General features: G+C 34.0%; 3 protein-coding genes and 1 pseudogene across 7 annotated transcripts; 2 read left to right on the top strand and 2 right to left on the bottom strand.

Moving 5' to 3' along the window:
• Positions 1-836: 836 nt before the first annotated feature.
• Positions 837-9623, top strand: LOC110718492 (hippocampus abundant transcript 1 protein-like). Its single transcript, XM_021897326.1, has 14 exons — positions 837-1367; positions 3703-3814; positions 5086-5198; positions 7026-7148; positions 7241-7440; positions 7536-7611; positions 7919-8005; positions 8108-8188; positions 8272-8304; positions 8518-8571; positions 8649-8690; positions 8851-8929; positions 9009-9079; positions 9224-9623. Exons 1-14 carry the CDS (start codon positions 1191-1193, stop codon positions 9290-9292), a joined length of 1317 nt encoding a protein of 438 aa, XP_021753018.1. The 5' UTR covers positions 837-1190; the 3' UTR covers positions 9293-9623.
• A 500-nt stretch (positions 9624-10123) lies between these two features.
• Positions 10124-12654, bottom strand: LOC110718493. 2 transcript variants are annotated; one of them, XM_021897327.1, is made up of 4 exons: positions 12241-12654; positions 11999-12099; positions 10881-11135; positions 10124-10460 (listed from the first exon to the last, which is right to left on the bottom strand). In XM_021897327.1, exons 1-4 carry the CDS (start codon positions 12371-12373, stop codon positions 10296-10298), a joined length of 654 nt encoding a protein of 217 aa, XP_021753019.1. In that variant the 5' UTR covers positions 12374-12654; the 3' UTR covers positions 10124-10295. The 2 variants fall into 2 exon arrangements, with proteins under 2 accessions (XP_021753019.1, XP_021753020.1); XM_021897328.1 differs by having other exon boundaries at positions 11999-12096; positions 12241-12651.
• Positions 12655-12735: 81 nt separating this feature from the next.
• Positions 12736-19468, top strand: LOC110718491 (protein DJ-1 homolog C-like). Of its 4 annotated transcripts, none has more exons than XM_021897324.1 (9): positions 12736-13525; positions 13625-13825; positions 14040-14189; positions 14306-14485; positions 16827-16895; positions 17700-17900; positions 18451-18588; positions 18746-19054; positions 19157-19468. In XM_021897324.1, exons 1-8 carry the CDS (start codon positions 13283-13285, stop codon positions 18956-18958), a joined length of 1395 nt encoding a protein of 464 aa, XP_021753016.1. In that variant the 5' UTR covers positions 12736-13282; the 3' UTR covers positions 18959-19054; positions 19157-19468. The 4 variants fall into 4 exon arrangements, with proteins under 4 accessions (XP_021753016.1, XP_021753015.1, XP_021753014.1 ...); XM_021897323.1 differs by having other exon boundaries at positions 18746-19074; XM_021897322.1 differs by having other exon boundaries at positions 18746-19081.
• A 317-nt stretch (positions 19469-19785) lies between these two features.
• On the bottom strand, positions 19786-25313 carry LOC110718490 (annotated as a pseudogene).
• Between the last annotated feature and the right edge of the window lie 973 nt (positions 25314-26286).

The raw sequence follows: 26286 nt of genomic DNA, 5'->3' as shown, positions 1-26286 counted from the left end.
ACCTCGGTTACATGACTTACATCCATAGATTGCTAGATAAAGTAGATATCTTGAACAACAATAATACTCCGTATAGAATTTGTTGAATAATTTCAAAAGATTTTTCAAAGAGTTTCTACTAATATTTCTCTTTATGTAGGTAACATGGTAGGTCCAAAAAAAGGCAGAAAAATTAAAACTTAGCAGTAAATACTAAATAGCCATTCTTTTTCAACTACATAACTTTGACGCTACGCATTCCTCCCAGCAAGTAGATCTTTAACACTCCATCCATATGACCATATCCATGTATAGTATCAAGACTAGTGACTGCTTATCTCTTTCTATTTTAATTACGCCACTGGATAACCTTGTTCTTCCTAAAATAGGGTATCTAAATTCCGATCTAAAAATCCGGATACTCAAACTTATTGTCTGCTTCATGAATATCATTTTTTTAGTTCCATTGGTTATCATTAGATACCCAATTCAATAATGATAATGGTTTAAATACTCGACCCACGTTATAGTATATCACAATTTCATTCAAACAATGATTAGACTGTTCTCATACTCTTTGTTGCTAAATCTTACAACTGTTACAAGTAGTATACATTAACAATAAATTACTCTTATATAGAAATAAAAAATGGCACTTTTTCCTTGACATTCTCGTAATATATGTAACAATTATTTCTAGGCTAATTAATAAGCCACAATAGTCAAAAAGTTTATTTTATTTACCACCGGCCTCCGTCTTTATCTCAATATCCCTTTCATGTCATGGAGAAATGGAGAATGAAAAGACTTATAGATGGAGTTATATATATGTGGAATTATTGAATATCTCATTGCTTCGTCCTTCCCACTATAAGTGTACTAAAAGCAAAAGCATAAAATATAATAAAAAAAACCCCAAAACTAAACGACACATCTTATTAACTCCCTCAATCATATTTCTCAAATTTCCAAAATTTTATATGATGTCATAATTCTACAATATTATAGACATTCATACATATATACATACATAAAAATAGTACAAATGCTTTTTTGTTGGTTTGTTTGTATTTTTTTTTTTTAAAAAAAATGCACTATATAAAGCAAAGGTTAATATTCGTTTTAGTTACCATCTCCCTTTCTTTTAATATTACTCATTGCGTGCCTTTTCCTTAAAATCTTACAAATAACGTAAAGAGTAAGAGAGGGAGATGGAAATGGAGATGGAGAAGCTTGGATGCTTAACACACCTCTTTGTCACGCTTTTTTTGGCCTCGTTCGCCGGTGTTGTGTCGATGCCGGCCTTAACAGATGTCACAATGGAAGCACTTTGTCCTGGCAAAGATGAATGTTCTCTTGCCATTTATCTCTCTGGTTTCCAGCAGGCGGTACGTCGTTTCATTTCCTGTTTTTTCTCTAACTTCTTTTTATTTTTTCATGTTTCTCCTTAATTTTCGTAAAGAGTGGTATTTAATTTTGTATATTTGTTTTTTATTCATTTAAATTGGTTATGGAGTACATGTTAAGTAACGCAACAAAATACAAATATTCAATTTATTATAGGAGGGACTGAACTACTGAAGTTAATATTACGAGTATAACGTACGTACTTCATTTGATCCCAATTAACCATGATAGTTAATATTGTAGCATTAAAAGTTAGTTAAATAATCTAATTTAACACCTCTCCTGTTTGGCTGTTTATTATTGATAGTTGTGTATATCAATGTTGGAAAAGTTCACGTTTTCTTTGATTATAGATTATGGAGTATACAATATATATTGGCTCCATTATTCAAATGATAATTTTGTCCATTTAGATATATTCAAATAATGATCAAATTAAAAAAAAAAAAAATACTATTTAAGTACGGACTTTGTATGTTTAAGTTTAGGTGTATCCAAGTGTACTCAATAAATTACATTGACCACCCTCCAAATTAAGTTGTTTTGTAGGATCAAGTAGTGATCAACACAAAAGACTCTTTTAAGTGGAATTTTTAGCAATAAGTATGAGAAAACCCATATTACATTCATATTTTAAGCTTAATGAGTAACGTGATATATTATCGTAGTATAAAGGTTTCAACTATCAGTTTAAATTTTTAGTTTACTTAATCAGTTGATCCTCTAATAATATGACTTGCAACATGATATGATATCACATGTCCTCTAGCTAAGAGCACAGGAATTAGAAATTTCCGTCACTTGCACTACACTTTCCTCCCACAACATTACATGAAAATGACACATAAGTGACATAGCGTATATGTAGTACAATATTAAAGATTCATCAATAATCATCTATAAAATGATGTCTTTTTTAGAGTAGTCCGTATGTTTTAACCCCTAATGAGTAACGTACTACTCTTATTCTTCTTTTTCATCGTACCACTCTTTATTCTTCTTTTTCATCCTCAGCAGTGTACAAAATGAACGTTATTTTACACGTATTTTGAAGTATAATTAATTTAACTTGTAAAATTTTGTCTGTTTATTTTTTTTTTCCCTGCCTAAATAATAAAACATGACATATTGACATGTGATTATGTGAATGTAAGAACGAAGTTTCCTTCTCTTGTTTTTTTTACTTGCCGAAATTATTTTAGTTTTTAACTTTTTATTGTATATCTTCACAAAAAACGTTAAAAAACGAAAGTTCTACTCGTCTAGATGTCTTCGTCCATTATTTAATTTTTTTTTAAAGTTATTTTTCTTTCGTTTGTTTCCCTTGGCAATACTATACGAGTATTTTTTTTTTTTTTGTCTAGTATATGTCGGCAACAAAATTAATAATTGATTAATTGTACATCTCTTTCATGGACCAAAAAAAATTTTACTTTTCAATCGCAAAGAAAAAAAAAAAATCACTTTTATACTCATATTGCTTGAGTCTTTTCATTCAATGTAAGCATAAACATTTTTTAAAACTACTGGTAGGCTGGTAGCATGTACAAATATATCATTCGTTTGATCAGTTATAGATTAAAGTTGGCCTTTTTTCCTTTTTTTATTTTCAAGAAATAGATGAGATTTTTGCATGTGTTTTTACCTTAGCTTTATTTACTTGCACTCCGTATTATTTAATGGTTTCTTTCTTATTAATGGTCCGGTAAGAGAATCATATCACACAAAATTTGATCTTCTGTGAAAAGGCAAAGAGAGAGTTTGAATTGAACATGTGAATCAATACTTGGAAAACTATAAAATAAACAAAAAAGTGATAAAAAGAGAGAGTTTGAATTGAATATGTGTTATGATTCTTACGATGATCTAGGTGAAATGATAAATTAATGTTCGAAACGGACATATCATAGTATGTAGTTGAAATATAATTACAATATTACATCGAAAAATGTATATATTAAAAAAAAAAAAATAGGATATATAAAATAAAAATAGAGAGAGTATAAATTCTAACATATGTAATATAATACGTTTTAAATTGGACACATAATTATTTTCGCCACTTAATGTTTTTGACTATTGAATTAGCTAATAAGATAGATTGAGTTATAATGTTAGACATACTAATGACTTAAAAATTCCAAAAATACGACGTAAGTTTTGAGATTAAGTATGTAAGTATGTTACACATGGATCATACACTTGCTAGAAATTGAAGGGAAGACACAAAAATAGGTTTTCTTTTAAAAAAAACTTAAGACACTAAATTTTATTGGCTTTGTTTAATTGTGGTATAATATGAATATTATGGTGCAGATTTCAGGGATAGGGTCAGTGTTAATGACTCCGTTAATAGGTAGTTTATCGGACATTTACGGCAGGAAATCACTCTTGACACTTCCTTTGACGCTCAATATTCTCCCCCTAGGTAATTTGTTACTTTTTACTTTCTAAATTCTAATGCTTTGCTTAAACAATTTGACTTATTGGTTATCAAATTCTTTTGTTATTTGCATTCTTACTCACATTTAACTTTATGATATTATTTTAAAAAAATCTTACAATAAATTTAGATGTTACAATTGTGTGGGTGATTACATATAAATAGAAAGAGTTTTATTATCTTTATGAACGTTTCAATCATAGGAGAGTGACACATATAAATAGTATCATTTTCTCTCATAAGAGGTGGCAAATAATTTTGAAAAATAATTTTGTTTTGTAATAGTTGGCTATTTTTGAACTCAATATGAATACGCGTATATTATATGTCTTGTGGCTATGACATGGGATCTCTTGGTTTAAAAAAAAAAAAAAAAAAAACCACCATACATGTTAAAGGGATTACTTCACTTGTATTATATATCTTAGCTTGAATTTAAATTATTTGTATTGAATTTAATAAATTTTTAGTGCTTAAAACTTATTACTCCGTATTAATGATTCACTTTTTACTTTATCTTAGTAAAGTAACTATTTTGTTGAAATTAAATTAATTTTGCTGACTTTATTTTTTTTTACTCCCTCCGTCCCTAAAAGAACTTCCCTTTTGGGGAGTTTTCATGGGTATTAAGAAATTTAAGTTGAAAGTACAAGTGTATGGGAAATTTAATAAAAGTACATTGAAAAAGGACATTTATATGGGATTTGCAAAGTAGAAAGAAAAAGTAATAAAAGTAAATAAAAAAATACAAACTTTACATGGGAAAGCTAATTTTGCACAAATATTATTGCAAATTGGAGGGTAATTAAATGTAAATGGGATGAACATTTTGGGATTAAAATTTGGCCAAAAGGTCATTCTTTTAGGGACGGAGGGGGAGTAATAAATATTAAGTGATGAAGAATCTCTTTAACTTTGTAAAATTAATACGGAGTATTTAATTAGCTACCTTACCCATGAAATATCCTTTTTTTTTTTTTTTTATCTTTCTGGTAGATAGAGAAATCCCATCAAGTGGCATGCAAAGTGGAATGCAATTGTCTTCCTTGTCTCTTTCATTTTAATCTTTTCCAAATTTGGAGGTGAAATGAGAAAATTCTAGTAGCATGCGTGTTGTTTGCACTCATATCTACTACTATGTAAAAAGTGTGAAGTGTTATCTATAACTTTCTATTGATTTGCCAATATTGATGATTCAAGAAAAAAAAAAAAATTCACTATGACAAATTATTTTTGTTGCTCTTAATTGAATGCAGTGGTATTGGCATATAGTAGGGAAACGAGCTTTTTCTACGCCTATTACGTGCTAAGAACATTGGCATCCATGATATCCGAAGGGGCTATTCATTGTCTCTCTCTTGCTTACGTTGTACGTATTGTTCTCTAACTCTCTATATATGCCTTTATATTACTTCTCTCTGATGTCTTTGATTTCTCCATTTCGAATTATCTATAACACATCATCTATTGATTGTTATGCATAGATTTGTATGTCCAAGTGTTCGAACATACACATGTTCATGTGTACAAGCATTTTATATGACTACGCGATATTGATGTGTGCACAACACAATACCACTTAATTAATCCCACAATTTACGAGTATATTTAGGTACACTCAAATGTATACTAGCTAAATAACTAGTATCTATAACCTTAATTATCATACTAACCCATAAGCCCACCATGATAAAAGAGGTAATAAGAAGTGTGTTCTCTTCACCTTATTGGATTTGAACTTATTTTATCTGAACTTATTTGAACTTAACTGAACTTATTTGAACTCATTAGACCTTACTAAACTTATTAGACCTTATTAAACTTATTAAATGTTATTGGAACTTATTAAACTGATTGAACTTATTGGACCTTATTAGACCTTATTATTAGACTTGATTAGAACTTATATAACTTATTGGAACTTATTAGACCTTATTTAACTTATTAGAATTTATTATCTTATTAAACTTATTAGACCTTATTGAACTTAATAAGCTATATTAAACTTATTGGACCTTATTGTAACTTTTCTGAACCTTATTAGACCTAAAACTTATATTTATAAGGTGAAGAGAACAAGCCCTAAAAGTATTACATAGAGAATACTTGCTAATAGATAAACCTAATTATAAGAAATAATCCACTAATATTATTAAGAAAATATGTATATATATTTTCCCTATGCCTCAATAACAATGGTCTTACCAACATGACAATTATTTATTTATTTATTATTATTTTTTTAATATATAATGCAAATTGCGAAGTAGTTATTTTGTTCTCATATCATTTTCAAAATTCTATGTAACTAGAGGAATATTGAATAGAAAAATCAAGTATAAACCAAACAAATTTAGAAGTTTCTCAACTTTGATTTCTTTTTTGGGTGATTTGAAGTATGGGATATTGGGATAATTGTCGCTTTCTTTAGTATGAACATAATACGGCTTAGCTTCATACAATCATACAAAGTGGCATATACAAGTATTTTTTGGGGTTTTTCAAATGATGTTTGATCTAATTACTAATTTGACCTTCCAGCAGCTTCCTATTTTGGACACATCTCGAAGTGATCGTCGACACTCCGTTTAGTAATTGGGATATCTGTTTTTCCTAAAGTGGCATGATATAAGCACCTTCCTAAGTTTATTTTCCAATTAAGTAGTTTAATTATATCAAATTGTTGGATAGACACTTACTAATTTCCAAATCCTATCTTAACCAAACCCTCCCTTTTACTTTTCTTTCTTCTATATTTGAAATTTACTTTATTCTATTTTAAATTTTGTTTTATTTTGATGTAGAGCTTAATGAAATTAAGAACTTTAATTTGATATATGGGAATAAAAAAAATAAAAAAAAAATTCTTAGCACACCTAGAGAAACTCGTCATTGTTCTGTATATAATTTACTGTCACTGCACATTATTACCGCTCTACCAATCAAGCTGTAACTAGTACGAAGTACATTACTACACTAAAGAATATAACCTACTCATTTTTATTATTGAAACTAGTTAAGTTAGATGAACAAAAAAATTCATGAAAGATAAAACACGGGATTTCAAAGTCATTAGAACATGTTATATGTTTTAAATTTTCGCAAATTAATTTTAAGATCAATGGAGAAATGTAAAAGCAATATAAATGTAGCAATTAATTTAGAACTTAATAGTTTTTTAATTTTTTCTCCCCAGGCAGACAAAATTTCAGAGGGAAAACGAGCATCAGCATTTGGTATTCTTGCAGGGGTTAGTTCTGCTGCATTTGTATGTGGTACATTATCAGCTAGGTTTCTTTCCACAGCACAAACATTTCAGGTCTTTCTCATTCACTCTCTCTTACTCGCTCGTTGGCACCTGCTATCGTTATTCATCAAACAGTCTCTGACTAATGAACATAAACTTGACAGGCTGCAGCATTTTCAGCCATGGCTGCCGCAGCTTACATGAGGATTTTCCTTCAAGAAACAACACGTAAAACTGATGCTTCAATTCAGCCACTCCTGAAATCTGAGCCAAGCAGTTCCTCAGATGATGATTTGACAAAGAAGGTTCAGATTTTCAAGAAGATCCCTACCATCCATGATATAAAGAGCTTACTAGGAAGCAGGTGTTTCATTAGCCTCGAAACTTGATCGTCTAGATTTTGTTTCCCTTCTCAATATCAACTGTCTAACCCATCTAAAACATTTTTCTCTTACGCAGCAAAACATTTTCACAGGTCGCAGTTATGGTGTTATTCAATAGCCTAGCAGAGGGTGGCCTACACGCTTCATTGATGGTAATGACTCAAACCTACCAAATTACAAGCAACCTCTAACACAGAACTAATCCCACATAAGATCTCTAAAAATCTAAAACAATTGAAGACCGGGGTTTGTATAGTTTAACAATAACGTACATCGAACAGTAGCATGAATATCAGAAACAGCAAAAGAAACAATGTGACAGGGCATAAAAGTGCCTGGCCTTTATACACAGGAAACATCGAATATTAAGAACCTTTTGTATATAGCATGATCTTAAACTAGCAGTAAGATTAGATGAGATTGTAATATGTAACCAGAAACATGTTTCATCTGATGCAGTACTTCCTGAAAGCAGAGTTTCATTTTAGCAAAAACCAGTTCGCAGACCTGATGCTGATAGTTGGTATTGCAGGAATGGTCTCACAGGTATTGAAATCAACTTAATGTTTCTCACCCCTTAATGTTTCTCATAGCTTCAAAAGTTTGTATTCTCACACCTCTCAAATCAGAACATATCAAATTCTGCAGCTAGTTTTGATGCCCATGCTACTATCAGTAACAGGAGAGGAATGGTTGCTTAGACTTGGTCTCTTAGTGGCGAGCACAAACGTAGTTTCTCTCTCTCACCTTCCACTATTTGTATAACAGATCACATTAGATCATACTGCTAAATGAGCTTCTGAATTTTGCAGATGATTCTTAACAGCGTTGCTTGGGATGTTTGGGTAATATCTCTAGACCATACCCAATCTCACAAACAACTTATGCTTTTGTGCAATAGTATTCACTTACAGATACAACTCTCACTTATATGCAACAAGATTTACTTAAGCTACATCCAACTTTTCATCCTTTACATGATTGATGACATTTCTTTGCTTAGAACTGGAGATTTTGAAATTTTGCTGACTATTAGATCATCAATACTATTTGCACAGGTCATTTATGCAGTAGCCGGGCTTTCAGTGTTCGTTGTTTTCACAAACCCTTGTGTAAGTCTCTCATAATTAGCTTCACTGTTGTCTCTAATGTCTACTAGCGCATGACAAAGACTGCTAAACGTGTGCAGATGCGTAGCATTGCCTCCAAACAAGTAGGAGAAAGTGAACAGGTAAAGTGTCTGACACATATAAAGATTCATGTATCATTTCTCTAATTTTCTTATTCAGCAAGGACAAATGCTCTAAGCTCCTACATACTGTTTTCCTTGCAGAAACTCTCTTCTAATTGTTCTCTTGTAACATTTTTCTACTCGTGTTTGCTGTTCTCAGGGTAAGGCTCAAGGATGCATCTCAGGGATAGGTTCTTTGGCCAATATCATTTCACCATTGGTTTTTAGCCCTCTAACAGGTAGGTCAAATTCAAATTTCTTTTCTTTTCCCCAAAAGAGGAGCAAATAACCTTAATTGTTTCTTTCCTGTATCGTCAGCTACTTTCCTCTCAGACAAAGCACCATTCCATTTCCCTGGTTTCAGCCTGTTGTGTATTGCGTTATGCACGGTAAGGCCTCCTACCTCCTTGACTGACATGAACATGAGTAAATGACCAAGGGTTAATTAAAAGACTAGATATGATTTTATCTCATGGGTGATGAAATTCATTATTTTACCAAGGAATTTGAAGAAAATGCTAACTTTGGTGCAGGCAATGGCTTTCCTTCAAAGTCTAATGATAAGGGCAACTCCAAAGATCTCAAGCAACATGGTAGCCTAGGCCACAGATATGAAGAGTTCTAGTAAGAATAACATCTACTCTTTCAGAATGTAAGGTGGGCATCTCGCAGAATGAATAGTGACATATACATGCTGAGGTATGCTGCCAAGACAGAAGGAGACCAAGTCAGAAGGCAGCTGCCAAGGCCTGTACATCAGATTTCCCATGATTACCTTGTATATACAGAGGGCAAGTTTATAAAAGACCCCAATTTAGCTAGTTTATGTTTTTCTAAATAGGATAGCCAGACAATTTCTTAATTCAAAGGGCTTTTTGATGATTACAATCCCTAAGTAAGTGCAGTTAGACCACAGAATTTCATAAACCAAAAGCACCCTTACGCACTCAACAATCTTTTAGGGCTGATTTCCATCTGGCCTACCATACATATAAATTCACAATTGGACAAATCACTTCCACACAAATGAACAGAATTATTATATTCTTAACTTTTATAATATCCAACAGAAGGCTATTCCCGCAAAGGTATATTACACTCTTCGCAAGGACATCAATTTCTGATGAAAGTGTACTTTGCATTTACAGAATCCTTGATGATAAGAATTCTTACTCGTTTTTCAGTAATGAACTTAATATGATAACACTTAATTCCTAATACCCTATCATTTTATTTAAAATACATGCAACACTATAATAATTCAAAGTATCCTCCTATACAAGGCAAGGCTTCAAGCATTAAATTGAAGCAGAGTGAAAAATGAAGCCCAAACTGAATGCATGCTCAAGATCTCTAGAACATGGAAATAACCGAGCTGCAGTATAACTTTAAAAGGCAACTAAAACTAATCCAATTTAGTACGACTGTACGAGTGACTCATTCTCAACCTCAATTAAACTTAAAGACTTTATTGAGCTATATGAACACAGTAGATAATTTAACAGAAAATGTTTACAAGTACAATAAACCTATGTCACAACTATTGAGATTCAGATACATAGATGCAGAATGTACATATTCTATAGTAGCATATGTCCCATTGTTTTATATTCCATAAAATCCATCACCGCCATCATCAATATCCTGATAGTCAAATTTAACATTGGCTTCATTGCCTCCATATTTGAAGCTTGAATTTATATAGCATTTCATACCATCAAATAAATTCAGATTATCAACAAGTTTGTGATATGCATTGCAGCCACAACACTGCCAAAAAAGGAAAAAAACACAGAATGATATGGATTAGGACAATGATGAATGCACAGAGAAAGACAATCCATTGTATAAAGTGTTTCAACATATAAATTTCAGCATGAAACGATGATCAGGCTTCCAGTTAAAATTTATAAATTCTATAAGATAAGTAAGCAAGTTGGTAGAAATAGTAGTTAAAAAATAGAATTTCAACAACGCACATACAAAGATAGCATGAGAGGAGCAGAGAGGGAAGTAGAAAAGAGATGATCAATATCATATTTCACAATTCATCCCAAACATGACCGGTTTCGAAGACATTCCAAAAATAAATAAAATGGTGAATTAATCATTTCTTAAGCACCAACTAACAAGGATTAACAAAAGCAGAGAACTGTGACCAAAAGACATAGCTGGTCCATACAACATTACCTGAACAAAGACAGTACCATCAGTATATGCATGAGGATTGATGGCACGAGTTGTTCGCTGGCTACAAATGTTACAGGTGAAGGCAATAAGCATTCTTCGCCTAGGTGATTTTGTAAAGAGCGACCAGGGGAAAGTGGAGATCTTTGCTGCACTTGATTCAGCATCACCAGCAGACTCAGGGGGGCCTTCCATCCCAGATCCCGTTGTCCACCCTTTGCCAGTGGCAGCACTTAATACCAATCCCATTGCAGTATCCTGAGTAGAGATTAATAAGAATGAGAACGTTGGGGTTATATTAGCTCTTGAACACACTTTAGAATAATCAAGATAAACATACAACCATTCCTGTAACCAGTAAAACCCATACACAAAATAGTAACAACACCAAACAATCATAAGAACTGTTAATAAGTCATTGATGTAACAATAAGTAAACATTCAAATCTAATGTAGGAAAGCCTAGGAAGTCATAGAATGTGAAGTTGTTTGGCTGGAAAAAACAAAGGAACTTCTATTTCCCACAAAACGGAGGAAATAGCACTTCCTAGGAAATGTATTACTCAGTATATGATCAACCAAACAACCACAAGTATTGAAATAACAAAAAGTGAACATTCAAATCTGATACAGGAAAGCTCATGACTTATTTGGCCAGACCAGAAAATCTACACTAAAAATGCGAGCATTTTATCTCATCAAAATGACTGCCACCTCAAAACATATACGGAGTAGCTCAAATTTAATAGACGTATCTCCCTCTTTATCTCAAAAAATCTTTCTTGTTAACTTTCTTCTCTTTATTATACAAAGTACACTTCAAAATTCTCCCTTTCTCCTCCTCCTTCGCCATTCGCCTTGGCTTTTTTACTTCTCCTTACCCCAAACAAAGTCTTAGTCAAGCATAAAATTAAAACTAATCAATATTTCTATTACTAAACCTAATTTCTCTGCAAAATGCATTAGAAAATATCAAATTGATACTCCAATGCACATATATACAACTAATACAAGCATAATTTTCCTTGTTACTACAGCAGTCCTCAATTCAATACAGCAGCAACTCAATCAGCATATATAAAACAAAAATAGTATAAAAATCAAGCAAAATACTCAATTACCTTGGAAAGAGGAGAGAGAGAAAGGCTGCGATTATCAACGACGGGAACAATCCTCAGCTCACTGGACTCTGATTGAAGATCAGATTCATCATCTCTGCCTGCTAAAAAAAATATCAAAAATCAAAATCAAAATCCTCAAAATTCGTAATTAATCAACAATTATAACAAATTTTGGGCTAAAAATCAAAATTAAACTAAAACAGAATAAATTAAAGCTCAGAAATTGAAAAAAATTCGATCACCTTTGGAAGCGAGAGGAAGACGAAGTAGATTAGGCCTAGAAGGTTGTTTAGGAGAGAAGATGGATAGAGGAGAAGAAGGAGAAGATGATGAATTGAGAATTGCAGTTGCAGAAGACATAGTTAGGGTTTCCATGATTTTGAATAGCTCAGAGAAGAAACGTAGAAAGGTAAACGGAGGAAAGGAAAGTGATGATCACAGAAAAAAAATGGCAAGAAATTTGAGGAAGAGAAGAGAGAGAATATAGCATGCATAAATAATAAGGACTAAACTGTCAGCTTTCTAACATATAAATATCCGGTTGTTATGGTTGACATGGAATCGTGATAAGTTGCATACGGACTACATTTTTGGATTAAGGTCGGTTTAACAAAGATACAGTCTAGAAAGAACTTTTAGAGATAGAAAAGCAAGAGTAATGAATTAATTTATGATCATTTTTGGAATATTAATTCAACTTAAATAAGTTGAACCGAACATAACCTTAGTAATTAAAACAGACTTACTTTAACCTCTACTAAATACATGAGCACGCTCAAATGTAACCAAGCAGGTGAATTCAGAGAGTGTACAATTTTACACCCGAGTGTATTGGATAAACATCCTCGATATCTCATAACCCGGACGGGCACATGCTAATTACTCCGTAGTGAGCAATTGCTTAGAAATATCAACACAACTATGGATAATGGAATACCCAACACTTCACTTCACAATCTCTTGAACAACTCCGTGGAACGCCAACCCCTTCACTCTTTAGAGTGCTAATCGAGCTCGAATTCTCCCTTCATGTACATGAGATGATGAAGGTAAACACCCATCTATAATTTTCAGATTTACTTTAACCAAATTGAGTGTATAGTAAGTTTTCGAAAAGTGCCCACCATGTGTTCGATAAAATGCTTGACTGACATTTCTAGCTAAGTATGCTCTGTAACCATCATCTCACAGCTGAGTTTTAATTCTGCTGTTTCTTGCAAGTTTACTCTTTTTGGGGTGAAAAAAGCAAGAAGATAGGTGGGGTTGAGTGGAAGTAGAATACTAATGGAGTGTTTATCATCGGTATTGGCTCCAAAAACATGTTGCTTTCATAGGCCATACCTCAACTTTCACCCCATTTCCATGGGTTGTTCAGTTAGTTTCCTACCTTCACTCTCATCCTCCTTTTCTGTGCCGTTTCGCGGTGGCGTACCCACTTTGAAAAAAAGTCCAACAGCTGCAGCTGCTGCAACTGAAGCAGTAGAAACAGACAAACCAACTATACATGATACTGTCTCTCCTAAAAAGGTCTTGCTTTGTATTATGAAATTCTGATGTTATTTGGAACAAGGATAAATGGGTTGTTTCTTGTGTCCTTTTAAGAGCTTAATGTAATTGTGTTGACAGGTTTTGATCCCAATTGGGTATGGAACAGAAGAAATGGAAGCTGTGATATTGGTGCAAGTTTTGCGCCAAGCTGGTGCTTGTGTGACGGTGGCCTCTGTTGAACCACAGCTCGAGGTCGAGGCGTCTGGTGGTGTGAAGCTTGTTGCTGATACCTCTATCAATTCTTGCACTAATGAGATATTCGACCTTATTGCCTTACCGGTTAGTTCCTTTGCTCTTTGTTTGTTTCATTTTGTGTGGCTGTGAGTTGAATGTATCTTAAATTTATCTTCAATAGAGTTGCAATACTTGGAATGTGTGTGTAAATTAGAAATTTTCAAGTGTTTGGATGTCCTTATTTTAGCTGAGTTTCACATTTACCTCCTTTTGGTTCTACAACATCTGTGTCTTATAGAGTTTACTGACATATATGCAGGGAGGTATGCCTGGTTCTGCTCGGCTGAGAGATTGTGAAGTTCTGCGTAATATTACTAGCAAACATGCTGAGGCGAAAAGGTTATATGGTGCTATATGTGCTGCTCCAGCTGTTACCCTCCAACCATGGGGACTACTAAGAAGAAAGCGGGTATATTTTGCATACTGGTATTTCTTGTAGGTCTTTCTGATTTTCTTTGAAGCACACCTAGTGTCTCATATTAAATTAATGAAGCTGATTAATTTTTCATTACCTTTCACTACAAGATCACTTGTCACCCTGCTTTCATGGGCAAGCTTTCTTCCTTTTGGGCTGTCAAATCCAATATCCAAGTATCCGGAGAGCTTACAACTAGTCGTGGCCCAGGAACTACTTTTGAATTTGCCCTGTCATTGGTAGAACAATTGTTTGGCGAGTCTGCAACTCAGGAAGTCAAAGGTTTGCTGGTAAGCTTGCTGGCATTTGTTTGATTTAAGGAAATTCTGTATCATCTTTGATGTTCTCATTTTCTTTTTTCTTTTTACTTTTCTTGGGGGTTTATGATGGAACCTGTCTATTGATTTTATCCATGCATATGATGAGGTATATAAGGAATGCAGAGTTAATAAGGAGTAGGAGACAGTAAGCATATGAAGAGGGAATTTGATATTTGCAATTATGCAAGATGATGCATGAAAACCAATTACGAAGTATAAATGATGATGTATTATCAATTCATTTCTCATAAAATTCCAAGACCAAAATATGTAAACTATGCAAAGAAGAAAATCCTATATTATAAATGATCTAGCACTAACACAATAATGGGTTAGAACTTGTGATAATAATACCCTTTTTTTTGGTGGAATCAAAAGAATGGGTACTAATCTTGATTTTTGACACTTTATGTTCTCCAAAAAATAATTATTATGGGCCCCAAAAGGGAAAATATGGGGAAAAAAGGCGATAATAGGAAAAACAGGGTAAGTTGAGGGAAACAATCACAGTAGATGGGAAAAGGTTAGGAATAGTTAGGGGGATGGGTGTTTGACACTTTAGTAGATCTCAAACGGCCTGTTTAGCGCATTTTTTTTAAGGTTTGGGGGTTATTTGGGATTGGGAATAGGGTGGTTGGGGTTGTTTGTATTATTAGTGATGAGGGAATAAGGTATTAACTGTTTGAATGTTATTACTATCTATATACACATATTGAATGATTGATTGATTAATGTGATGAGGGTGAGTAACAAACACCCAAAAATATAGTGTAATAGTATAATGTTATAATATTTCAACATTATAATGGAATATTAAAGTAACGAATTTGGGAATAATCAACAACACCAATGAAGATGGACTTCATAGATCTTAATAGGACCTTGGGATGCCAAGTTGGTTATTATTAGAACCATCTCTTGTAGCTTTTCACTACCAATAATGCAACATATTTCCAAAATAGCCACAGTGAACCAAACTCATTCTTGAAACTATAAACTGATTGATAAGCTTCTTATGGTTTCAAACCAACTTATATGATTCCGGGGGGGCACCTCACTCATTCACTTTATTTTTGAATTTTTTTTTCAAAATTAGCTCGAAAGCGTGGATTATGACTTTCAAATTTGGACAATTTTCAATTTTTTGGACCCGGAAAGGAAACAAGCCGGGGTGCTTCCCATAGACCCCAAGACATTCTGGGAGTTCATTTAGGTGGCCGGAAATGTCCACTTTGCCTTTAAAATGCCAGTTACCCATTTACAACTTATGCCCCTTTCATTAACTCAAGCCACCAAAGGACTTTATATGACCGACCAGCGGTCATACATGGTTCCAACTAATATTATATGACCCCGATATACATCTTACAATCCGGATATATTCGTGGGTCCTTAAACCTGTAATGTTGGTCCAAGAACATGGATTATATACTTGCAATTTTGGACCTTTTCAAACTCAAAATGAAAATTGGTCGGGGTTCTTCTCATGGACCCCACGACACCCCGAGAGGTCGTTTGGGTGGTTGAAACCATCCACTTTGCCTTAAACCATCAATTAAGCCATATATTACACCTCTCTTAATTAACTCAAAGCCACCATGGACCTTTATGTGATCGACATATATGGTTCTTAACAACATTATATGACCCCAAGGTGCGTCCCCAACAATCTTGAGATTTTCGGCATTGAGTCCCGAAACCTCCGAAATTGGTCCAAAAGTGTAGATTATAGCCTTCAATTCTTGACAATTTTGAATTTTTTTGGACCCGTAAAGGAAAGATGTCGAGGTTTTTCCTATGGATCCCACAACAACCCATGAGGCTATTTGAGTGGTTGGAACTATTCAATTTCCCTTTAAATAGTCAATAAGGTTGTTTATGTGTGCAACTCCTTTCATTGGCTTTATTTCACCATAGGGTCTTTATGCGACCAACTAATGGACAAAAAAGGAAATCCTAAATCGTATATCATCCAGCAGTGAATTGACGAAGATGGTACTCCTGCATGCTATATGTTAAATTTCCGTTCATTATGGTTGTCTTGTAAATTGTTTAGTCTGTCATATGGAGTAGATAAACCAATCAAACACGGTGTTGACCATACTGGTCCATGTGATTTATTGTGTTTTCAAGTGGTCTATACTTCTAGAAATGACACCCTTAATTTCTTTTAGAGGTTAAGACTACATTTTTTTAATCTATTTGCCCAGAATAGATCTTCTTAATCAGTTTGCATTCTCTAACCACATTCTTACTTGCATAAATTAATGTTCTAGTTACTAATCCTTGTATTTTTGGACTCATTATTCAGCTACCTAGTGAAGATCAGCCTAGAAAAGAGTTCAATGAAGTGGAATGGTTGCTTGATCACCCTCCTCATGTAAGCAGATTTATCTTTAGTGATGGTTTAGATTTGGCCCTAATTTACACTGTTGATATCCATCTGCATTCTCATTTCCAGTAGCATACACTGTCTATCCGCCATTGTTAGTGCTGTTTGAATTCCTCTGTAGGATTGTAGAGTGACTTATATGTGTTATTTTCTGATCTCAGAACTGAATATGTGCTACGTTTAGGAATTTTGAAAATGTTGTGTCACACTGTTACATTGTGCAGAACTTGGTGATCCCTGTCCTCAACTCCCATCTCCCAAGACCAACACGTCAAAAAAGATGGAGTGGTAATTGCTATAGGTGTTGGGAGTCTTGGGAAATCCATAGTTAATTGATGACCCATGTGCTGATTCAATTATTTTTTGTAATTCATTTTATTCTTGTCAAATGCTAGCTTTGTTGTACTTGGTCCAGTTATTTCTGCCATTCTATACCAATTACATGAGGTTTGTTTTGAATGCCAATTATGAATATTATTATTAAGCTCAATGCTTCTGTTGCATTGCATATCTTCTAATGGCACAGCACTGTTTTAAGGGACTGAAAAACGGGAAGTTTACTCTTTCTCATCATTTCCTTAGTTTGGTTGTAAGTGCTTCACCTATAATTACCCTGATAATCAAGCAGAAACCGGGTGTCCTTGATAACACAAAGTGCTCATATTCTATAATTGTTGATGGCCTTTCACCTTTGGTAGTCTTAACCTTTACATAGCAGAATTCACTTGTATTTGATCTTTGTTTTTTTTTCTGGAGATGCCTTCACTGATTAATTTGTCGTATGCCACAAAGGTACTCATTCCAGTGGCGAATGGATCTGATGAAACAGAGGTTGTGACCATAGTTGACATTCTTAGAAGAGCAAAAGTTAATGTTGTGGTTGCTTCAGTTGAAAAGTCCCTGCAAATTCTGGCATCTCATGGAACCAATATTATTGCTGACAAGCTAATTGATGTAGCTTCTGAGTTCATTTATGACTTGATTGTTCTTCCGGTGAGAACTGTTTCCTCTATTCTCAACTCTAATAGAATACTACATGTTTTGGATTTCTCAGCCTTACCAAAGTAATGGCTCATTTCTGTTAAGACGCTTGTTTTGTGGTTAGAAAATGAGTTTGATATCAATAGCAGGAGTGTGTGACTGAACAGTGGACAAAAATATAGAAGAGCTATACGATATCAGGGACATAAGTTGCACGATTGGATATGGCAATTGGCAAGTGCATGCAGGTGTTTTAATATATTGTGCTCATAATTGCTAAATTATTAGTCGGCAAAAGAAAACTGAATGAAAAAAGTATTAGGGTGGATAATGCATAATTTCCTCTCTTTTAGTTGACTGGCCCATTTGAGGGAAGAAAGGCCCCACATTATACTTCATACTACTTTTTTTACCTTTTCTTTGGAGAGATTTTTTTTTTTTTTTTTTTTAAGGGGGGGGGGGGGTGGGAGGGTGGTTGCAAGTGTCTTATCTTTTTACAGGAAGAAATTAACTTGTTTCTGACCTGCCTAATACTTCTTACAATGGTTTTCGTAATTTACAGGGTGGCCTCAATGGGGTTAAGAGGCTAAGTAAGTCAAAGGTTCTTAAGAAGCTACTTAAAGAACAGAAATCTGCCGGCAGAATGTATGGAGCAATATGCTCCTCTCTGACACTCCTGCATAAACAAGGGCTGCTCAAGGTAAGTGCTAGTTCTTTCTGATCTGGTATGTGCTTTTACATCTGTCTGCTGCATTGGTGAAAAAGAGAAAAGAGGGAGTAGTGTTTTTTTATTTATTACTTCGTATTATTCTAAGAGATGGTACTTACTTGACTCAATTTTATGTGGGTGAATATAGGATAAGAAAATAGTTGTTCATCCCTCCTTATCAGACGAGCTAAAAATCGAGATGGTTGATGGTGCCAAGGTAGTGATTGATGGGAAGCTTATTACGTCCAAGGGACTAATTACTGCAACTGACTTTTCCCTTGCTATTGTGAGCAAGCTTTTCGGACATGCCAGGGCAAGATGTGTGGCAGAAGGTCTTGTTTTTGAATACCCAAGGAGCTAACCAGTAACTGATGACAAGAATGGAGTCTTGTCCTATAGGCATGGCAGAGCTTAGTGCTCGATAGATCATGTGCTAATCATTGGAAAAGCAGTAAAGGTCATACCTACCCTTTAAAGGTTTGAGGTAACTCTTCATGATACCAACTGATTGAAAAAGATGTTGGTCGTAAAATGACTAATTGCTTTGTAATATATGCAGATCTTTGGCTGCATAAAATTTTGAAGACCTCAACTGATGTTTGCCGATTTTAGATGGTAGACCGGCACTCAGTGTACTATCTCCTGATCGATTTTTTACATGATGTCAGAGTGCTATAGTTCAGGTGTTGATAGGAATCATTGGCAAGCAAGAGGTTGCATTGGTTAAGCTTTAGTTAATTGAGTGCTGCTTATAGTTATGATAGTCACTACAATAATTAGACTTAAACTCGCACATGTAATTTTGGCAAAATTATCTTGGAATAGAATGTAAAGCAATTGAATTTTCTGCTCTAGTAAGCCGCTTCGATTATCACTGCTTCGAATCATCAGGTCTTTAACTTGCGAAGCGCCAAGAAAACATTTTCTCCAAAACCACCAATGTGTTGTTTAACTAGTGAAACGCCAGAAAAACATTCTTCTCCATAATCACCAATGTTTCACCGTTTCTGTACAAAATAGCTAAAGACTGAAATAAAGATTGTTAATAACCTGATTGCAATATTAAAAAATGCCAACTGAGCATTTCGTCAGATGAATGTGGTTGAAAATTACTCCGTACAATTTATCATAACTCTTGGTTATAAGGGTTGTTCCCATTTAATAAACCCATGAAATCAACAATGCAAGTGACCAGAAACCCTTGTCAGAATGCAGACAAAAATTCAGGAATTATATATATACACATCAGAGGAAGAGCAAAAGCTGAAGATACAGTTTTTTTTAATAAAAAAGGTGATTGTTGATAAATCTTTTAAACAATTAAAAGAAGTAATTGACAATAATTCGCTATGTCAATATTTACAACTTAAGTTCAAAATCCTTTTCCATGAAAGGGAAGATGACCCTGCAATATTAAGTAGAATCAGCTGAAGAAATCTTCAGGGCCACTGTCGTTATCTCCTCCATCATCAGATGAATCACCATTGCGCCTGCTCAGTGACAGTATAAGTTCCATGAAATCCTGTCCTGAACCAGAATTACTGCTTTGCTCTGGTCTTGATAGGCGATTTTCCAATGAAACTAATTGCAAAAGCAGCTCCTGAGGCGAAGTCACATGATACATCCAGTCCCTTTGCCTTGGCCTCAACTGGAAATGGATTAAAAATTATTGTCATTAGTATCATTATCACCATCATTTAAACTATCATCATTGTCAATATTTTTATCATCATCCATATTAATTGCATCAACGCCATCCTCATCTTCATCATCATCATCCTCATCGTCATCGTCAATATCATCCTCATCATCATCATAATAACAATAATTAACCTCATCATAGATTTCGTCATCATCCTCAGATTCGCCATCGTCATCGTCGTCATCATCATCATCAGATGAATCATCGTCATCATCATCAGATGAATCACCAAACTCAAAGATATAAGACCGATCACTCATCAAAACCTTTTCAGAAAAGCAATGCAGAGATAAATTAGACTACCTCCGCCACTTATCTGACATTACCACAATGTCGTTAACGAGATTCTCACTGAGTCACTAGCAGAGTAATTAGGGTCATTTTGTACGCAACTATACCTTGTAACCAACAAAGGCTATTTCCATTAACGTTTTTCATAAAAAAAAATGTAATAACTATAAGTTACTCAAAAGTAAAAGAGTTCAATGTTTAAAACCCCCTCCATCCCAAAATAAAATTCTCATTACATTCAAAAATCAAAAATCTTGTCCCCAATAGAAGTATCATTTCTCCCCCCATATATATTTTATTTTTTAATTCACCTTTAATTTACCAAACCCACTATCTTCTACTTTATTCACTTTTAATCAACCAAGTCCCACCTCTTGTTTTATACGTAGTATATATTCACATTCCTAAAAACAAGTGCAAAAAGCATATGACACTATTTTTGGGAACAAAGAGAGTAGGAAATCTTATTTGGAATTTTTTCTCAGCATTACAGGAAGTATGTCAGCGTTGTTTTTCTGATTGAGGTGGGAGGCATTTAGGTGGTGAGCTGTTGAAATTCCAAGCAAAACAAAACACCATGGCCATGGTAATACTAGGTAAAGTAGAAAAGACCTAATGGGAAGAGTTTTTAAAGGAGCAGTGCGTCAAACGTGGCGGAAACATCTACATCATCTCGAAAAATACCAAAAAGGAAACCAATTAGAATAATTTTGAAAAAAAAATTGTAATTCCAACGTTTTCAAATAGACTGTAGCAACTACTCTCTCGGTTCCTGTTCTATAGTTACTTTTCAAGTTAGAGTGCTCCCTTTCTTTGGTTACGATCTGTTTTAAATAAAAATTTAACACATTTACCCTCAAATTTACCTACTTTCAATGTAATTATTCTAATTTACCATAATATTTACATAATCCCAAAGCAACTATTCTTATTTACCAAAATATTACTCCCAAAGCAGGCACCGTCATTTACCAAAACATTTCCATTTTACCTACTCCCAAAGCGTTTTTCTAATATCCGTCTTAACCTTAGAAAAGTAATAGAGGGAGTAAGACTTTATGTAATAAAAACAACATATACAAGCACATGATTCCTTTCTTTGGTTAGATTTTTTTATGTAAAACTCTGGAGCAGCACTAAGTTATTTGGTGTTGAGCATTAGAGTAGCTCGTCGCTTTCAGAAGCTTATTAAATTGAGAACTAATGTACAAAAATGAATTTACTCCACAAGACCACAAGGATATTAACATTCAAAGAATCTAAGAGAAGAAATACCTCGTCTATGTTGGCAGGCAAAGTAGCCCTCTCCTCTGCCTTTGGAGTCCATATTTTGATGTCACTCTCAATTCCACCACTGGCAAGAACTGCAGTATGCGGATGAGCCTCAATGCAGTTAACCACGTGCTTATCAGCTTCCATGACACGAATGAGCTCTCCATCTTTCTTTCTCCAGATAAATATCCGGCCACAATCAGATCCACTTACCACATACTCGCTTTTCGGCCCAAAGAAACTCACACCCTTGACTGTATCACGATTATGATGGCCCTTGAACACTAGGGGAACAGGCCTTTTTTCTGTATCCATGACAGATGTAGCCGCCTCTGAAGAGTCATTATGGCCAGGTTCATCAGTATCACTGCATGTTGACTCAGGAGATGATGGAGTAGGAGGAGGATTTGGTCCCCATCCCATATCTTTAGCGAAGAGATATATATGCTCGTGATTATAGGACACAAGAAGCTCACTTTGGTCAGAATACGCCAGACCTGTAATCCCTACTTGTGCATTACCAACCAGATGCTCAGGACAATAGAAGTTTACAGGTTGGTCAAAATCAGTTGAGCCATCCCACTTATATCTTCAAATATCATAAATCCGAGTATACTCATCAGACCCTCCAACTGCAAACAGATTAGGACTTCTGGGATCAATTGCAATAGTGTTTAGTTGCACAATTGTAAAGTCACGCCCCCACTTAGTATTTGAATGGCAGTTAAAAAGTTCTGTAGAAGCTTTAGTTCTCAGATCAAACTGCATCAACATAGAAATAAAAGATTCAGTGTTGGTGAAGGCAGTCATTAGAGCAGCATGGTTAGTTACGATTCCTAAAAGCCCTATATGAAAGGTGACAATGGGCTAAATGAAAAATGTAAAGATTATACAAGCTGTACACTGTACAGGGAAGTTGACCACAACATTAAATCCTTGATGCTTTAACTGCACTTACACTACAAACACTTAACTTACCCCCCCCCCTCCCCCCCACCCCACCCACCCCCCCCCCCCAAAAAAAAAAAAAAAAAAAAAGAAAGATTCGATAGAAAGGGACAGAATTCTAGTGAGATTCTACTGAGGGCAGCAGTAAAAAAAAATTAAAAAAAAAAAGGAAAAAAAGGTGATAAAATATCCGTACAGCCAAAAAAAGTAAGTGAGAATTTTGTAACTTCCAAATATATAAGCATTGCCAGGAAACTAACTTTACATTCTATGCTGCACCTCTGATAGTCTATGCATTGTTTTTAAATGTGCACTTCAGACATCGAAGGTTTGACATATAAGACTAAACTAAAAGCAATTGCTTAGTGCCTGTGCAGTAACAAGTGTATTAAATTTTAAAACTTTCTTTTGCAAGGCAAGGGTGGGGGTGGGGCTGGGGAGAAAGACAAAAGTCAAAGGAAGAGATGGAGTAAAGTACATGCTGAACCATTCCATCTTCACCGCAAGTATAAAAAATGTGAGGGCTCCCAGGTTCAATAGCCAACTTATGAGCTCGGCCTTGATGCCTACCAAGCAAAGAGGTCTCTACACGCCCACCTTCAAGAATTTGTGCATGTCTAACCTAAAAGCATAAGTTCATTGCAAATAAGCAAACAAAAATCACTAATGTCAAATGTCTAAAGCACAAGGTATAAGCAGGAAAGCAAAGCCAAATTCCCCAGATTAAATCAGTGAACTACAAAGATCAGCTTCATTCGGCTCATTGCAAACCAAATTCTTTAAAAAAAAAAAAAAAAAAAAAAAAAAAAAAAAAAAAAACAGAAAGAAAGAAAGAAAAAACCAACAAATAACCTTATTAGTTTCACAAACAACATTTAAAGAGAATAAAGCACCCCCAAAAACAACCCCAAGGGAAATCATAACCATTTGTGTGCCTCAGGTGTGAACAATAATATTACCGCTCAATGCTCTATATTAAGGTAACTTTTAACCATATTTGGGGTGACTTTAGCTTGCTTTGATAATCTTTGTACATTAGAAGTGATTTTAAAGGGTAATATGACTATTTATATTCATTCAGGAGAGATTTTAAAGGGGTAGTTTTTTGTAAAAAGAGCAACTTTGTCAGTAAAATATAGGTGACATTTATATTTTTTCAGAGTGACTTAGCATGGCAAGCATAATATAGAAAATCATTTTTAGGGTACCTTTACTCCCGCTTTTAAAAAATTTAATGTACACTCACCTTCTTTAAGAGTTTGGGGAGAAAAATACCTGTCCATCTGCTGCGCAAGTAACAATGCTGCCATCCTCACTGAAAGGCATGAATTTCGCTTGAAACACATTATTACTATGACCAGAATGAAATGAGAGTTTGGCATTGCCAACTTCCCAATCCCATAATATAGCTCTCCTGTCATCAGAACCAGACACAAGAATTTCACCAGACGCATTGAAGCTCACTGTATTTACACAGCCTCTATGCTTCTCCAACTTCCTCAAAATATCAAGTCTGAGGACAAAATCCTGGACCAGAAGCACAGTTTTAATGCAGCTAATCTAGTTGTAACATAACTACAAAGTCAAAAAAATATATACGAGGTACATATATACTGAAAAATGCAACAAAGAAACTTTATCAAACATCTAAGCAAAAATTAGGAAATTTTCATTTTACTAAATAAGTTTAAGCAATATCCTACATTGGTTACAAAATCACATTGTACAATGCATCAATTCTTTTACAAACGCAGATGAACAAACTCGAACACACACCGATTCTCATGATCTTACCTTAGTATAGCAACATTTGCAATCTGAATACTTAATACATCAAATTCTTCAATAATTTTGTTCCAATTAACCAAATTTGTAACTTTAACAATGTAAATGCATCAACCAGTGATCAAGCTAACATAATCACTACTCTACTTTAATTTGATTGAGACACACTACTAAACATCACTGAAAATTAAAGCCAAACTAACCACACACAAAAAAAAAAAAAAAAAAAAAAAAATCAATGCTCAAAAAAGATTAAAAATACATAATAAACAGCAGAAGAATTAGGGTTTTGGGAAGTAACCTCTGAAGCGGTAAGACGATGAGCGAAGTTTCTAGAAGAGAGTTGTCCGAGCTCTCTTTGCCAAACATCCAAAATTGCTTTGTCATGCACACTTCTCGGCCTTTTCACACCCATCTTTAATTTGATTAATTAATCCAATTCCGATTCCAATTCCAATTCCAATTGTTCTTCCCTTTATTGAAAAAAGAATTAGAAAAATTTAATTGATTATATAGAGGAAGCTCATAAAAATTAGGGATAAAAATTCCTGCAATTATATGAAGAAGAAGATGATCAAGGAGGATCTTGTTGAGAGTTTAAACTGAAAAAAGGGGTTTCTAGAGGTTGGCAGTACATTTCTTATGTCATCAGCCTAGGCGCTGCTTTAGTTTAAAGTAGAGCTACAAAGTTTGCAATTCCTATATGATTTTATTTATTTATTTATTTATTTTGGTAGGTAACTTGAATTAACCGACCTACACAAAACCTCTTATAAGTCAATAATAAGATATTTACCAATAATATTAAGATAGTTTTATATTTACCGATAAGGGTTAATAGATTGTTTGATTTAGCATTTTATATGGCTATGATATACTACTCCATAGTAGATATAGGATTTTATTGCACTTTTTAATATATTATCCATTAATTATGGAGTATTTCAGCTGATATCTAGTTATCTACTTCGTATTACTTTACTACGAGTTTTTGTTAACTTAATTGAACATCAATGGTAGAAGTCGGGACTACATTCTACATAGCTTTTCATTTCTCAAAAGCTTTGATTTTAATATAGATTTTTAATCGTAATAGAAGAAGGATTTGATTCAATTTGTTAATCGAATAACCACTAACAAAATTGATCCCATAAGTTTTTATTTTTTTAATTTTTAATGTTCATGGCCCCTGTTTGGACCAAACTGATTCTCCCATCTTTATTATGGTTCTCTTAAAAAGACCACAGCACCCTATTCCCTTAAATATTGAATAAAGACAATATAAAAAAAAAAAAAAAAAAAAAAGGCAATAAATCGAAAAAAAAAAAAAAATTAATCAATCAACAAAAACTTACTTTGTATATTAAAAAAAATCAATTACTTGAATCACGATACTAATTAAATCACAAATTTTAATTTGTGACAGGTCACACCGTGTGGCTAACAATCATGGGAGTTACTAGTGTTATAGGGGTTTCTTGATCAGTGTTACAAGGTTACTACATCAGTGTTAGGGTTATTCGAACAGTGATATAGGGTTAGTCAATCAATATTACAGGAGTTTCTTTGTTCTTTGATAGTTAAAAAAAATTATCACACGCATTGCGTGCACACATAGTTTAGCTTTAGAATGAAATGAGGCATATTGAGACAATTAATCGCATAAAACTATGTGCAAAGTGCAATACTTG

Source organism: Chenopodium quinoa, unplaced genomic scaffold (genome assembly GCF_001683475.1).
Source record: "Chenopodium quinoa cultivar QQ74 unplaced genomic scaffold, ASM168347v1, whole genome shotgun sequence".
Lineage (NCBI taxonomy): Eukaryota > Viridiplantae > Streptophyta > Magnoliopsida > Caryophyllales > Amaranthaceae > Chenopodium > Chenopodium quinoa.
Note: the sequence above shows the minus strand (reverse complement) of the source record. Positions and strands in the feature narration are given on the sequence as shown.